The sequence below is a fragment of the Mytilus edulis genome, chromosome 3 (genome assembly GCF_963676685.1).
Source record: "Mytilus edulis chromosome 3, xbMytEdul2.2, whole genome shotgun sequence".
In the NCBI taxonomy this organism is placed as follows: Eukaryota; Metazoa; Mollusca; class Bivalvia; order Mytilida; family Mytilidae; genus Mytilus; species Mytilus edulis.
Genome location: NC_092346.1, coordinates 4,381,435 through 4,399,411, shown reverse-complemented (window position 1 = coordinate 4,399,411; position 17,977 = coordinate 4,381,435). Strand labels below are relative to the sequence as shown.

General features: G+C 29.9%; 1 protein-coding gene across 2 annotated transcripts in view; it reads right to left on the bottom strand.

The window, feature by feature from the left end:
• Positions 1-3,929: 3,929 nt before the first annotated feature.
• LOC139515646 (carboxypeptidase N subunit 2-like) overlaps positions 3,930-17,977 on the bottom strand; it is a 37,884-nt gene continuing 23,836 nt past the window's right edge. For both annotated transcript variants that reach the window (XM_071305270.1, XM_071305271.1), the window contains 10 exons: positions 17,631-17,702; positions 17,164-17,235; positions 16,697-16,768; positions 16,230-16,301; positions 14,600-14,671; positions 13,329-13,400; positions 12,392-12,543; positions 8,450-8,524; positions 6,587-6,671; positions 3,930-5,469 (listed from right to left, as the gene is read on the bottom strand). In XM_071305270.1, coding sequence (XP_071161371.1) covers positions 5,427-5,469; positions 6,587-6,671; positions 8,450-8,524; positions 12,392-12,543; positions 13,329-13,400; positions 14,600-14,671; positions 16,230-16,301; positions 16,697-16,768; positions 17,164-17,235; positions 17,631-17,702 — 787 coding nt within the window. In that variant the 3' untranslated portion in view covers positions 3,930-5,426. The remainder of the gene's footprint in view (positions 5,470-6,586; positions 6,672-8,449; positions 8,525-12,391; positions 12,544-13,328; positions 13,401-14,599; positions 14,672-16,229; positions 16,302-16,696; positions 16,769-17,163; positions 17,236-17,630; positions 17,703-17,977) is intronic.

Sequence of the window (17,977 nt, the reverse complement as noted above, 5' to 3'; positions counted from 1 at the left end):
TCATATGAACCTAATGTGACGTGGCGTGCTTCTTTCGCTTTATGAAAAAAAAAACCATGCTCTAAATCCAATAAAATTTATTTGCACATGCGTATGTTGACTACTGCAGAATAATGAATTTATCATAATTGGCATGCATTTGATATATTTCATTAACTTAAAATACTTCTAAACATTAAATGATGTACATGTTGTTACTTATTCATTTATAATGACTGTAATGTGTTGCAATTCGAAATTGACCTAGATACGAAAACCGTGCATGGATATAAGCATCATATTCGTGTTATTTTAGCCCTCACTATCGCTCGAGCAAAAATAATCACGAATATAATGCCTACCTATATTAAAACTACAATAAAGTATAGCTTGCACCAGGATTGGTGTTAAAATCTTGCGATAAAAAAAAACTGTCTGTTTTCTATCTGATGAAAGGGAGAATGAAAAAATGTATTCAGTTTATTTGGAATTCAATTTAAGACTCATTAAAAAAATGAATTCCATTTGTTTTCTTTGTAACAGTTGCAAAGAAACTCAGTACCTATGTTTCGAACAAAAGGACAGTTATTTTGACTTTCTCTATAACTTAAAAGTCACAAGTTGTTATGTTTCAAATGAGCAAAACCCATTACGCATAACAACTACAAAATGCCCCGAATTCACAAATGCAAAACAATTCAATCGCGAAAATTAACGGCCTAAAGTACGAAATCATAAATGAAAAATCAATATTAGAACCAATAAAAACAATATTGTATGACGATAAAAGATTTTACTATGGTTAATATTGATAACCATGAAATAAATTCATCCAAAGGATTAATGAGTTTATATGCATATTATATAAAACTACGTGCTTTATAAACAATATCATCATAGAAATAAAAATGTGACATTACGTATGAATAAGAATTATACAGTACAGGCACATTTTCCAGCAAAATCTTTGTATCTTTCATAAAATTATTTAGTACAAGGTTTAGTTGAATTGTGGTAATGAAATCGCTGACTCAATAATTTATAAATTTTGATCAAATGAGTTCAATCTATTTCAACGGACCCCCTCCCCCCTAAACAGTATTTTCTTAAACTGTACGACACTGTCCCAGTGTAAGGGAGGGATTAGCGCTCGAAATTATGAAATCATGTTTACCCCTACTGTTTATGATTGCCGTTGCTGTATCTAATATATATTTTTTCGATTATTGTTTTGTAAATTAGTTATAAGTATAGTATTGTATGTTTTCCGTGTTTGAATGGTGTCCCATTCTGTCATGTTGTGGCCTTATTTGTGAGCTTACTTTACCGTTTATTTCTTGTTTAAGATGACAAATATTGTTTATATTGTTATATAGTTACTTAGACTTACTATTGCTCGTACTTTATGGAGAGTGCCTGTTCTCGTTTTTAATCATGCATGCAACACTTTTTAATTTGATACAGAAACACTGAATGGTCTTTTTGTTGAAGTTTAAAAAAAAATATTATTTCAACTTAGATGCTGGGTGACCGGTCTCTATGGGTTTTATTCCTAATAAAAAATATTACACGTACACATGTATAGCTTGCTAAAGCTAAAGCTTCTTGTTTTGTATGTTTCATACTGATTTCTCTAGAGATTGTTTTGTAGAAGTCAGTTTTATGATTGAGGAAAACGAAGTGCTAGAGAGAACCAGTCACCGATCGGCAATGTGGAAACTGACAAATTTAAGATTAGGGTCATGCGATCCAGTGCCACAAGTATAGAATTCGAACTAAAAACTTCAGTGTTGATAGGCTAGTGATACACAACTTTGACTTATTCACTACTTAGACCACATGAACACCGAGGCCCCGTGTCGTTATATATAAAAAAAGAAGATGTGGTATGATTGCCAATGAGACAACTGTCCACAGGTGACCAAAATGACACAGACATTAACTACTATAGGTCCCCGCATGGCCTTCAACAATGAGCAAAGACCATACCGCATAAATAAACGTTAAGCTACACGAAAGCCGGAAATATTTTTATATGAGAAGGGAAAATATGACAAACATCTGTATGGCTGATTTCCGAGGCAACAATTTAGCTGGACAGTTTTTTTCTAATTTTATTATATCTTTGTAAAAGAAGAACATCAGGTTCAATGTTTAAAAACAACTGAGACATTGTGATACTGCAAATCCTGTTATTTGAATATCTGTTATAATAATTTTAAAATGAGTGATTTGTTTAATAGCCAAAATGTTTAATCCGTTAAACAAGTCAAATGAAATATTCTACCGCCTGAGACATACTGCATTGTGGGTAATGTTGGTTTATGTAATATCTAGCGCTACGCACATGTTAACTTTACTAATCGATAACTGTAGAATTGTCCTTGCGTTCGAAACGTTATATGGATCTAGATCTATCTTCGTTTTAAACAAAATAAAATTGAGAATGGAAATGGGGAATGTGTCAAAGAGACAACAACCCGACCATAGAAAAAAACAACAAGAGCAGAAGGTCACCAACAGGTCTTCAATGTAGCAAGAAAATTTAAGCAAGGGAAATAATAATATTTTTTTCAAAATAATCCTGCGCCACATCACAAAATTTTGCTGGTGCGTTGTTGTTTTTCCTATCTTTTCGGGGTAAGGTAATAAATGTGTATACATGGGTTCACACATACACTCATATGTATTATATTTTAAGCATAAAAACAAAACGTTAATTAAAAAAATTGAAAAATTCTCAATACAAAAACATTTTCATTTTTGAGAAAAAAAATTAAAGATGAAAATTCAACATTTTTCATTTTTCAATTTTTAAAGGCGAATTGATAAATGCTGCACGTTGTAGCATTTTTCATTTTTCAAATTTTAAATCAAATTGAAAAATGCTCCACGTTTTAGCCTTTTTCATTTTTCAAAATTTTATGGCAAATTAAAAATGCTTAAGATTAGCAATTTCAATATTTTGTCCTTCAGACGGATATTGAAATTTATTTCTTTACTAAAACAATCAAATTCAAATTTTTTTATTTATTCAAATTGTTGATAAGATGAAATCTTTTAAAGACGAACCTATCATTACTTTTAATATTATCCTCGTTAAATCAAATAATGTATAAATGTCATGAAAATTACAAATTTCAATTCTGTTTCTGAAAATGATTTTTCACAAGTGACTTCAACAGATGTTTGTTGCATTTATCAAACCAACTGATTTTAAAATTTGTAGAGTATTTTGCAAAATCTCTTTGTTCAGCTTAAAATGAAAAATGTTTAGCGTAAATATGCACGGTCTTTAGTGGATAGGTCTTTTCTTTATTTTGATAATGGACGTCATACTAAACTCCAAATAGTAAACGTCTTTCAGTTCGAAATTGATTTTCCATTTGAACACTTTTCATTTTCAGCCAATGAGTTTGAATTTCCTTTGATATATGTCGCTTCTCTTTAAATTTGATTGTCACTGATAATCAATTTGAAGTTGAATGTCTTACGTACACAATGATAAAACTAGTATCTTTGGAACTATTTTAATACCACCATATATTACATGATACATAACTAAAACGTCACATGAACTAGAAACTAGTAGATACTTGTAAAACTAATTGATCAAACAAGCCAAAAAAAGAGAAAAAATATAACAATGTATTAAATATAATGGTTGCATTATTTTGCATACAATAGGGGCAGAAAACAAGAAATAAAAACATAACAAATCAGCAGAACTAAACTAAAAGCAACCGTACTAGTATAACAAACATTTCTATATCCCTTTTATTTTAAACCAATCGAATACATATCAATAAATCTGTAGCAGGAACAATTCTGCCTAAGATTCGGGGGTGCGGACCACAGCTAATTCTAGTTTGTAAACTGATGTGTTCGGAAAACGACTGATGCCAAAAGTGATGAGCTGTAATATATCTAAGTAAATGAAAACCAAAAACTGAAAACAATATATAATTTAATCATCAAAGTACAACTGTTATCATGTATATCATGTAAAGCCAAAAGTATGTAGAAATGGAACATTCAATGACTTCAATTTAACCGTACTAAGGAGGCATGTAGCAAATGCACTATTCTTATCGAAGGTTGGAAAGCCTGGCTTTCCTTGGTGGGACTGAATGTCAGTCCTCAGAGAATTCAAGATAAGAATCTAAAATGAATTGTATAAAATATATAAATCTCTCACAGAAGGTATCCAGAGAATTTGCAACGATGCAAATATTAAACTTTACAATTAAGATAAATATCTCTAAATAATGATATCAAATAGCAAAAGCTATGCAATTTAACAAATATATACTGAATAAGCTTCAAGTAAATTATCAACTTAAGAAATATGAAATTTATAGTTTTAAACAAGGGAAATAATTATGACATAATGATCCTAACTGCTACAAATCTATCAAACTTTACATCGATGACATACAAAATTAGAACTTAACATACAGATGTTAGAGATTCAATTTGATTTAATTTCTTGAATAATATTGTGCTTCTTTTATTGATAGATATACATATTAATATAAAGTAAACCTCCATGACAAAATATAATAAAAGTATTAATTTACATTACAAAATTAAGCACTCATTCAAGATGATAATTACGTATGAAATCCACACAAAAACAAAGAGAATGCTTTCACAACATGACTATCTAAAATAGTTAAATTTAGTTTAAATCTATGATTACCATTATGGTTTGGCCGAACAATAATCTCAATGCTGATCTTTAATTTCGGAAGGCTACAAATGACTATGAAAAACTTCGAAAAAGTGGAATAGACTTAAATATCACTTTTTTTTAGGAATCCACAAGATGGATTTTTTAAAAAAATTCAATATTAGGTAAAGGTCAGTTTGTTGGAACAGGATGTATTTTTTGTGAAGTTCGAATACATGACGATAAACAGAAACAAAATATGGAGTTTTTTTTAATTTTTATCCCTCAGGGCAAAGATTAATCACTGAAAACTTTGATTGGAAATCTTGGGTAAAATACATACCTTTATTTTCAATCTACCCTTTTAAATAAAGCTTCGAAGTAGGAATCTACTCTACGATTATACAAGAGCATGTGATATATATTAGGTTGAATGAGAAAATGGAGAGTTCCACTTTGTACTTAGATGCAAAAAAAATGATATTCAAATGTTTATAAATAACACAAAACTATTATCAAAAGATATAACCAACGATCAAATGTAAAATTCGTAATATATGTTTTCAATAAATTACAAGTTATAAATTAACGATCAATTTGAGCAAAGGTTAGCATAGTTTACCAAGAAATATCTAATAAATACAGATAATATGCAACGCCAAAACATTTTACGGAGATAATGGTAATGACATTGATGCCTTATGGACGGAATACTTATTCCAACTGATGTCCCCCATATCGTAGTGGCATAGCTGGAAAATTTTCTCCTATCAAATCAGTCAGATGGTTGTATCCTTGATTTTTTCTTCCTATTCAATCTGCAATTAAATAGATAAAAACTGTCATAACTATAAAACGAAGTGAATATCAAGAACAGCGGGTTGGCTTTTCAACATTTTGGTATTTGTGAATATGTTTAATTTTTAATACCAATTGATAATTTTTAAAAACTTGAAAATAAACAAAATTTCATATAAAGACCTAATTATAATTTCATTTATAAATACGAAAACAAGGATTCAATGAAAGTATTCTCTTTCAATTAGACCTAAGTGGCCGCAAGAGAATAAGTTTGTTGTATCCATAATAATCTATGGATAAACATAGTGTTTACCCGTATCAACATTAAAGGTACTATTTTGTTAGTGAACAATCTTATCTAATGGCAAAATAAAAAACGAAAAAAAACAACTGTCGTAAACCAGACTTGGTACACTCATTACCTTATGTAAAACATATTTAAATAAACCTGGTTTAGTAACTAGCCAAACCTCACTCTTGTATGACAATCGCATTCAATTAATTCCAATAAAGAGGACATAAATACTATTTACGAAGGGATTAAGATTAGGACGTCGTTAATAAAAATGTTTAGGCACCAATAAATACCAATCCTACATCAATCTTTAAAGATGCTAATGTTGCAAAATATCTCTCCTTCCTCCATGACAAACATGTTGTTGTTCCCGACCAAAAGTATCCTTAACAATAATATTATATTGTGGGGTCTCATCGAAATCTCTTTCCAAACACTTCCATCAATTGAATCAGTAATCAAAGCGGCCAATATTGTTAAACTGCCTTTTCTAGAGGTGACGTGAATCAGATTTTGATAATAAAAAAAATCGAAGATTGGTAAGAGTTCATACAATATAAGTTCCTTTCATCTGACAAAGTTTTTTAAAGGATATAAGAAAATGTAGCGTAAGTGCCAATGAAACAACGCTCCATTAACGTCACTTAAAAAAAAAACATTATTGGTCAAAGTATGGTCTTCAACACGGAGCCTTTGCTCACATCAAACAGCACCCTATAAGGCCCGTTTAACTAGATTAAGTGTAAAACCATTCAAACATAAGAACAAATGGTAAAAATCTATATAAAAAACGAGACAAAGTTCTAATACAAACATATGATGAAGTTGTTTATATGTACCTGTTCAAGATCACACAAGTAATTATAACTGCTCCAACGAGAATCATAACTGCAATAAAAGCTCCAACAGTTCCAACTATGATAACTGTAAAATAAAATATGATCACTATTGAAAATTGCCTCTTAAATATCAATAATATCACGGGGTAATTCAGTTATAGATAATGCATATTTTAAGGTTTTTCTTGTCGTAGAACACACCTCGGGGTGCCAGGATTGTTAAAAGAAAGACCTCCCTCCGGTCGGTCTTTCATTTGATCAATCCTGACACCCCTCGGTGTGTTCTACGACAAGTAAAACCTTAAAATATGCATTATCTGACTTATATACCGTCAAAAAAATTATTAATTTTATAAAGAGTTGTAAAACTTTGTATTCTATTTTACCGACAACACTAAAGTGGGTTATTCTTTTCTAATGTGTTCAGGTTTTAATACGCCCTGCGGCTCACTTAGAATGTGAAATAAAACTCAATAAATACTTTAGATATAAACCTTTTAAAAATTATTATCCATACACAATAAAAAATATTACTGTAACTGCATGCAGTAAGACACAAATGTATTGTTACCATCCGATAACGATGTATGACAAATACAAGACACATTGTAAGTTATTTATTGTACCACTTAGCTTATGGAAAAGGGGGAGGGGTATGTTTTTTTTCCTATTTGCTATGTTATTTCTATCGCGGAAAAGTGGTTGTTTTTTTAACAATTTTACTTGAATCGAATGAAAAATTTAGAAAGATTGTCTTTTGAATAGCAATACATTTATTAAAAGATAATCAGGATATGATTATATACCCTCCGCACCCGACCTTTTTTTTAGTTACATTAATGTTATTTAATAGAATATAATATTATCTTATTAGTTAATCATTTGATAAAGTAAAAGGTATACATAAATTTTACACAAAGACGAATATAAATACATGTAGGTCACGGTATGATTTCCTATTCAGTGTGTGTATTGTTCAGAACATGCATGAGATATTTGTCACTGGACGTTAAGCAAGCAACCAAAAATCAATCAACCTATTCAGTTTGACTCAGTAATATTTTCTAAATCTTACACAGGAATATGTCAAATCTGGATTTATTTTATGAAAGTCTTCATTAAAATTCATCTGACATATACAATATACATGATAATGTTTCTTTATTGTAACGATAAATTAACAAAACTTCACGTTATTTGTTTCTAAAATATAAATGTGGGACTACAATGACGGTTTATTTTACACCTATCATCGATTGAACTTTAGAAAATAAATTTCCAAATCGGCAACAAAAAACTATTAGACGAATAAAGTTTTGAAGTAGGTTATAGATTGCATGTTTATCAAGGAAAATAAAGACCTCACACAGGTCATTATTTTATGCCTCGGAGCATATATCATTGAAACACAGTATCGTCCGGGGTGATTCTGAAAAAGAATGACCTGTCGTTCTGAAAGAAAATAACTCCATATAGGTATATAATAGTAAATAGTGATGTATTTTTACTTAATGTCTTATGATCGAAATTAGAATTGAAACAAACTAAGTTTTGAAATTGAGAATGCAAATAGAGAATGTGTAAAAGCGACAACCACCCGACCAAAGAGTAGACAACGTTTTGCTAAATATGTAGTTTAAATAAAATTTGAAATCTCCTGTCTACTGGACCTAGTTTTTCTAACACTTGGCATGTTACTGCAGGATAGCTATAAGTATCTGAATACATTACCAAATCTATGTCTCATGCAAATTGTTGCAAAAAATACTTGTTCAAAACATATCATGATGTTAAAGCACCGACGAAAATATTCATGAAACAAAACAGATAATTAAATAGCAATGATAATATTTATATGCTCACGAGTAGATTTTGTTGATGCCACTGTTTTGAATTTTGCTGTGTTGATCTCAGTTGTATCATCTGTTGTTAAGTCTCCTATAAGCATAAAACTATTGATAAGATTTATTTGCATCAAGTGTGAAAATTGTTTTGTGAATCAACTTTCTTTACATTAAAATGTATCTTCAATATTGGCCCCTTAAAACAGTATCTCAACTTAAACAATAGACAAAAAGTTAGTACAGCTGAAGTACAGCAACATGTTTTGCTTTATGAAGAGATTTAAAAAAATAGTATGCAGATCATGATGTTAATGTCCGCAAGGGCTACTCCCAATATTTTGAGTGTTTCAAAATGGCCAAAAACGATGAAAGTGATTGTGTTGTTTTAGATTTGGATTAAAATCAAATGTGTTTTCAGATATTTTCGATTTCAATATGGATCACAAAGAGGATACATATGCACATACGTTGAACTATGTCAAGTGCACTGGCGTTGATTTTATTTGAAATATATAATACATATTAACAATGAACAAATGAAGAGATATCAACGTGTCATTATTTTAAATTAAGTTGTTCTTCATAATTTTCAAGAGACTGTTGTCTTTCTAAACGGCACCACATAAGTACCCGCCCTTTTTCGTTTTTTTTAGAAAGGTCGTTCGATTAATATTTTTTTGTTTTTATTTCACTTTTTAATGTTACCGACACATTATTTTTCTCTAGATTTCGTTTTGCAAAATAACTCCTATTTTCGTTTATTACATACGAACGAAGTGAAAATCAAGATGAATTTGTTTAACAGATAATTTGCGGTAGCTGCGGGTGGCAAATATTTCATAAATGTTCAGTATGAAAAACTATTTTACAACACTATTGTAGTCCCGTAGTTCATTTAGTAAATTTTAGATCTGCACCTTGTAACATGATGCAGATTATGCTGCGTATATAGCTATAGGAAGATGAGACAACACTCCATCCAAATAACAATCTATAAAAGTAAACCATTATAGGTCAATGTACGGCCTTCAACACGGAGCCTTGGCTCTCACCGAACAACAAGCTTTAAAAGGCTTTAAAATTACAAGTGTAAAACCATTCAAACGGGAAAACCAACGGTCTAATCTATATAAAAAAAAACGAGAAACGAGAAACAAGAATAAATTACATAAACAAACGACAACTAATATACATCAGATTTCTGACTTAGAACAGGTGCAAACATTTGCAGCGGGATTAAACGTTTAAAGGGTACAAAACCTTCTCCATTTTTCTGAAACAATAGCCTAACATCACAACATAGAAAAACACACGACAAAATATCAATTGGCAAGTATATGCCTGTATTACTTTATTATTATTTTTTCATTTCAATTGTAGCTGATAATGACAGGGTTTCCGCTGGCAATTTGCGAAAAAATAATAATTTTGGCGATTTTAAAATTCGTCATTGGCGAAAGAATTTGGCGAAAGAAATATATAACGATTAATTTTCAGCCATCTTGTTTATTTAATTTTTTCGGGTTTCTCGGACTTTATCCAATCAGACAATACTCCGAATTCACCTTGAACTCGTTTAGATTTTGACAGAAAATCAATAATCAGCTGATTGAATAGGTACCGACATCAAAGGATTAATTAATAATTGTTGATTGTATTGTATTATATGACAAAATGATATAGATAAATGGCGTCCGTCACATGTCACAAAAGGGATTTATTAACTACTTAAATTTGCAACGCTCTAGTTTCAAGCAAAATATTGACGCTTCCTCTCGATCCTACTTTTAATGATAGCCCAGAAAAGAAAACTGTTATTATGACGAAAAATATTGAAAAGCAAGAAAGGTCTCTGATTTAAAACTTTATCATTTAACTTTGATATAGATAATTGATTTGAGTGGGTACTTAAAAGTCGTTTCAATGACACACGTGTTTCAAGCATTATCATAGTTTTACTTATTTACGATGATCTAGGCTAGAAAAGAAAACTGTCGTTATGAAGAAATCTATTTAAAAGGTTGGCATGAGAGTAACCTTTCAATGTAATGACTACACCTTACACGAGTGATCAATTTCAAGTGATAAAATGTTTTGTTTTGTTGTAAAAACCGGCTTCTTATTTAGGGGGGGGTGGGGGGGGCTGAAAAAAAGACAAATTTAAAAAGAAAAATATATTTGTGTTACTTGGCGAAAAAAATAATAAAGTGGCGAAAAATATATTGTATTGGCGAAAGAGGTGGCGAAAAAAATAATTGACCCAGGGGAAACCCTGTAATGATGTTAGGAATAAGAGCAACACCAGGGTCATTTCGTTCACCAAAGACGGATGCCGATTACTTCTTTCAAAAAATAGATACAAATAAGCAAAAAAAAAACATACTTTGAACGTGCTCGATCAACCTATTATATTACTGCTTAAGGTAGATGGGGTGTCTAAATCATAATCCATAGAATTTCTTAATAATTTGGCAAACTGTAGTTTTTATCCTGCTTGTCTAAGAACTTTAATAAAAAGAATGGGTCACCGGACTAATTTTCACACTACAGGTTGTGCAAAATTGTAAAATGTTGTATAAATTATGCATGGAAAACCCAAATTTCGGTCCTAAAACGAAAACCGCACCATAGAATTTTGAGATAAAATATGAGAAGATAGCTCCAATATTATTCTCTCAGATAAGAAGAAGAAAAAAGGGGGTCACCGAACTCGTTTTCCTGCTACATAATAAAATGGGTAAATTCCTAACACATTCTATTGTAAAAGTAACATTATCTGCCCTTGCATTTGAGTTGTGTCCCCTTCTTTGGCAAAGTTGAAAAAAAAAAATAATCAAACAAAAGTATTTGTTTTTTTGGTAATATACAAAATGTACAACCATAAATATGATAAAACATGGCATATTCTATATCAGAATGAAAAATATTACTCATGAATCACCTACTTATTTCAAAATTTGCACATTTTATCAAAAATCTAGACCTTGTTTTCTGGTATTTCAAAATTCAAAATGGAGGAAGACACCCTATCTACCTTAAGGAAATAACACAAAACATTAGAAAAATGGCTGTGCTAAAGGTATTGGGAATGTTAAAATATTTTTTTTCTTTCAAGAAACCGTTTTGATGAGTAATGAATAACGTCATTACAATGTTTAAACATAAATAGCCTGTGCCAATTTTGGTATGTTATTGGATTATTGACGCATCGAAAAGTTTCGTCTGTATGTGTTCAATCCATCAGAATATTTTTAAACTTTAGGGTGTACAAACTTTTTTTTATGACTCTATTGTTGCACAATTAGATACAAAAACTCTTCAAAAAGATATGAGATCAGCCCCAGTTTAAGGTTGAGTTCAATTCATTATTTAGTACTGTATGCTCATGTTTATAATTAAGTACACAGTTGAAAGTAATTCAAAACTCATTTAAATATATAACACACCATTAATAACGTAACATCAGCTCCAAAACTCAATGTTATCAAATTTCCTTTTAAAGATATAATTAAGAACTGTTGCTCCAATTTATCTAATACATTTTCGAAATATACATGTGTATATTTGTTTTGTAACTTCGTAATACACTTAAATAAAATCTAACAAGGTAACATTGATTCATGTTTTTGGTTTTGATGTTATATTTGTTATTCTCATCAGATTTTGTCTAATGCTTAGTCCGTTTCTTAGTGTGTTATATTTTAATGTTATGTAGTTGTTCTCCTCTTTTGTTTAATGAGTTTCCTTCAATTTTTGTTTGTTTCCCCAATTTTTTTTGCCCATGGATTTACGAGTTAGCGGTATACTACTGTTTACTTTATTTATAATTCAAATATGGAATGTGTCAAAGAGACAACATAGAGCAGAAAAAAAAGAAAGGCGCAGGCATTAGAAATAAAATCATTGTGAGGGGACTTTTTTGTTGTTTTCTCATTGTTTATATTGGATAGGATAATATTACCTGAACAGTCGGTGAAGTTAAAATCTAATACCAGAGTTGATGTGCCATTACATGTCGCAGATGCATCCGATAATTGTGTATTGTTTAGTAAATACAGCTTGAGGTTCCCTAACTCGCAGGCATCGCAATCCAAGGGGTTGTTCCCTAATTTCCTGTTGAGGCGAACATTTAATATAATTTTACTTTATTCTTCGAAGCATGCAAATCGGATACATATTGATACACAACATTCTTTTTTTTTTTAATTTAATTATAAGAATATTTTCAATTTACTTACAAATGTTTAATTATCTTTTGGATGGAATAAACAAGTCAATGAAAATCCTTTTCCAAATTATTATTATTTATTTTATCTTCAATTAATACTGAACATTAATTTAGCCGTAATTTTGTTTTATTGAGGGGTTTTCTGATTTTATTTTAGTCAAGTTGTGAATCTTTTTTCGTAAGAGGCATTTATAATTAGGTTTGATCATTAAAGATTATGGCACCGTTGTCAATTGCATGTCAATTTCATTAGAAACGCTAAGTCCCCCTCTTATGTCTAAGATAATTTTTCATACATGTATTACTCGACTACGCTAAGAAAAGAAATTATCAATCAATAAGATATCTAAGATATTTTCTAAAATGTAAAATCAACAAAATATTGAACTCCGAGGAAAATTCAAAATGGAAAGTCCCTAATCAAACAGCATAAATAAAAGTTCAAACAATGTTGCAACTTTTTATTAACATGATCAAAACTATATAAAAATCGGAATATCTTTTCTCATCTGTAAAAGAGAGAAAAGTTTATATAAATACAAAACAGACATAAGGACTCATGTAAATCAATTATCAAATATAAATATTTTGTTAACATAATACGCATGAGATGTGATGCCAATAAAAACTGACGTGTTCCTTCATTAAATATTGCAATAATTATACATACAGAGTGTTAAGTGCTGGTAGGTCTTGAAATGTTCCTTCCTGTAATGTAGTTATTTGATTGTTGTTCAATTCTCTGAAACAAAAACATAAATAGTCCTGTTAATTGTATTCTTCAGTGTAGAAATGATGCATTTTAATGCATTCATTTTGTATAAAAAGAGGGACGAAAGATACAAAAGGGACAGTCAAACTCATAAATCTAAAACAAACTGACAACGCCAAGGCTAAAAATGAAAAAGAAAAACAGAAAAACAATAGTACACACGACACAACATAGACAACTAAAGAATAAACAACACGAATGGTATAAATGGTTCTGATCGGATGACAACAAGCATATACCCTTCTCTGTATACCTTTATTTATTCTGCAATGTGTTGACATGTTATTTATTTCATATTAATTACAAATACACATTGTGTATCATCAGATATCCTTTCAATCTCATTTTATTACATTTAAAGGAGAACAAGAAGTATTAGAACACTGGTGTTAATAGCCGATGCTCGAAGCTTTCATGTGACGTCATTTTGTGAAGTTCACAAACACGATACATGTTTGTTTTTATAATGATTTCTGCAGTGTGAACATTCGGTTTATCGATGTCTATTTGATAACTATTTAAAAGTCAATTACTTAAAGAAGTTTGATTGTTTTAGATCTTTTAACCGACTTTCGGAATCCTCTGGTTTTATCCATTGGAATGCCTTGAACAAAAATTGCCCAGTGACCTCTACTTGTCTTTTTATGGAACCGTTAATCTTGTTATTACATTTGAAGAAGAACAAGAAGTATTAGAACACTGTGTGTCATTATGTAAAGTTCACAAAATCATTTACATATATAATGATAAACAATCTGATAAAGTCTTATACAATTTTAATTACTTTTTAACAGTTTTTGAGAACTTCAACTTGTCAATGATAAAGCTATGAAAAGTCAAGAGAGAATATTTTCACCGCTAAAATTTCAATGACTTATATCTCGAAATCAAGCAGTGTGACCTATATTTTTCGTTCTGCTCTTTGAATTCCTTTATTAATCCCCTATCTATATAAACTAGTGTTTTGAAAAATTAGTACTTTTGAAACTGAGAAACAAACTCCCTTACACAAAATTGTTTCTTAGAGTCATTGTTAAATAAAAGTATATCCAATCCATTCGAACTGAACAGGTATGTGAATGGACAAACTATTCGACGACGGAAAATTATATAACATTTTGTTCTCGGCAGCATTTATTTTACAAAATATTGTCACTATGTATACATACAGGCGATCTAGTGCGAGTAGGTCTTTAAATGCTCCTTTCTGTATTGTAGTTATTTGATTGTTGTCTAGATATCTGAAACAAAACAATGAAATATTTTTAGATAATAAACAAGATAAGATTATCCTTCCAGATCACTTGAAATTTCACAGAGTTTGGGAGGTTTATTCTCTTTTATGTAAAGTTTTATGTGCTGTATTTATCTGGGTTTTTGTTTTAAACCATAGGGTTGTAAATTTATTTTTGTCTAAGTCGACTAACATCTTTCCGTATAGGCAACAGTTATGTTTTTCAGATTTGTTTACCAATTGACATTGACAGATTGTTTTCTTATAATTCACAGGATTGTTTTAATTTTTGCAATCAAAATTTGTATATAACAGCAAGAAATATAATAAGGCATACCATCCATTACATTGTACCTACACAATTATTCCACGGAGAAGTTTAAGTCAATCAATATTTGTCAACAATGGACAACTGCAGAACTCTCAAATGTCGTTCGCATTGATAACGGTAGACAAAACTCTGCCACATATAAACCATAGATTTTTTATCATTTAATTCTTAATAAAATATTATTACAATTTATACATACATTTGATATATAAGCAGTTTATATCTAAATACAAAACAGACATATGGACTCATGCAAATCAATTCATAAATATAAATATTCTGTTAACATAATAAACATGAGATGTGATGTCATTGACGACTGACGTGTTCCATCTTTTAATATTGCAAGAATTATACATACAGGGTGTAAAGTGCTGGTAGGTCTTGAAATATTCCTTGCTGTATTGTATGTATTTGATTATTGGCCAAATGGATGAAATAAATCAATAATAATGATAAACATATTTTACATCAACACATTGTTTACTCTCATTGTCAAATGGAGATTTATGTAATGTTGATGTAATACTGTAAGTGATCAATAAACAATACTAGTATATAGACAACACTAGTGTATTGACTTGAAATATCAACGGTACAAAGAAGAGGCTTAGAAACGGGGATATACAAGGCTATGTCGAGCTTTTTCTCCGTTCGGGCCTAATTCCTATATCGTCAGTATCATGAGTATGTCAAGTCAAAAACACTAAAGTGGTCCTTAAACTTGAATCATTTAGAAAATCATTTTCACTTGTTTTTTTATTGTGTTATTGTTATTCTATTATTTGAATATTAGAACCAATCCCCCTTTAAAACGGCCGTATATCTTGAACGGCAAAGTATACTGCAAAATGAAATGTACATCACCTGTCAGTGCTGACATACTTCGTTTGCATATGGACAATAAGCATACAACATAATGATTAACAGGTTTTAAACAAAAATATTAACAAGTTAATTATTTTTTCCAACAGTTGTAAAAGAAATAGGTTTGAGTTGTTCCACGCTTCGTTGTATACATTGTAAACCAGGACAGGTTATGGCAATAGTAATGAATCCGTTAATATAGTTCTGGCTCTACTAATTAAATATTCATGAGAAAAGTGATATCGATTCGGTGACTGTTTATGATATAGAAATATACACTCAACACATTTGTGACTGCTCTAATAATACAAGTGCAGTATGCATGTATATATAAGACCTTCTAGTTGTTATCATTGAGTTCACATACAGTTCGTATAAAGCTGATAGGTCTTGAAATGCTCCTGGTTGTATTGTTGTTATTTGATTCCTGGATAAATATCTGAAACAAAACAATGATAATGTGTAAGATAATTAACAGAATATTCTTATACTTCCTAAAGCTCCTTATATTACCCCGAGTTTAGGTCGGTTACGTGTTGCTTATTCTTTATTTTTATGATTTGTTTTGACTTTGTCTTCTTTTTTTTTTTTGATTATATCTTAAATTTTAAAACAAAAATATCAAAAGTAAGTAAAGAGCTGTAAAAAAGACAAAGAAAATCAGTGAATACCAGTAATCACTGAAACAACTAGTAAATACATGTAATTACTAAATTGGCTAGTAATTATATGCATTTACTGAAATGTTTAGTAATTACGTGTAATTCCTAATTTCACCTATTTACTGTAACATATATATAAGACTTTTTAATTGTTATCATTGAGTACACATACAGTTCGTATAAAGCTGGTAGGTCTTGAAATGCTCCTGGTTGTATTGTTGTTATTTGATTCCTGGATAAAGATCTGAAACAAAACAATGATAATGTGTAAGATAATTAACAGAATATTCTTATACTTCCTAAAGCTCCTTATATTACCCCGAGTTTAGGTCGGTTACGTGTTGCTTATTCTTTATTTTTATGATATGTTTTGACTTTGTCTTCTTTTTTTTTTTTGGATTATATCTTAAATTTTAAAACAAAAATATCAAAAGTAAGTAAGAGCTTTAAAAAAAACAAAGAAAATCAGTGAATACCAGTAATCACTGAAACAACTAGTAAATACATGTAATTACTAAATTGGCTAGTAATTATATGCATTTACTGAAATGTTTAGTAATTACGTGTAATTCCTAATTTCACCTATTTACTGTAACATATATATAAGACTTTTTAATTGTTATCATTGAGTACACATACAGTTCGTATAAAGCTGGTAGGTCTTGAAATGCTCCTGGTTGTATTGTTGTTATTTGATTCCTGGATAAAGATCTGAAACAAAACAATGATAATGTGTAAGATAATTAACAGAATATTCTTATACTTCCTAAAGCTCCTTATATTACCCCGAGTTTAGGTCGGTTACGTGTTGCTTATTCTTTATTTTTATGATATGTTTTGACTTTGTCTTCTTTTTTTTTTTTGGATTATATCTTAAATTTTAAAACAAAAATATCAAAAGTAAGTAAGAGCTTTAAAAAAAACAAAGAAAATCAGTGAATACCAGTAATCACTGAAACAACTAGTAAATACATGTAATTACTAAATTGGCTAGTAATTATATGTATTTACTGAAATGTTTAGTAATTACGTGTAATTCCTAATTTCACCTATTTACTGTAACATATATATAAGACTTTTTAATTGTTATCATTGAGAACACATACAGTACGTATAAAGCTGGTAGGTCTTGAAATGCTCTTGGTTGTATTGTTGTTATTTGATTGCTGTATAAAGATCTGAAACAAACCAATAATAATTGCGTAAGATAATTAACAGAATATTCTTATACTTCCGAAAGCACCTTATATTACCCCGAGTTTAGGTCGGTTACGTGTTGCTTATTCTTTACTTTTATGTTATGTTTTGACTTTGTCTTCTTTTTTTTTTTTTTTTGGGATTATATCTTAAATTTTAAAACAAAAATATCAAAAGTAAGTAATTCTAAGTAATTCTGTATTGTAGTTATTTGATTGTTGTATAGATATCTGAAACAAAACAATGAAATATTTTT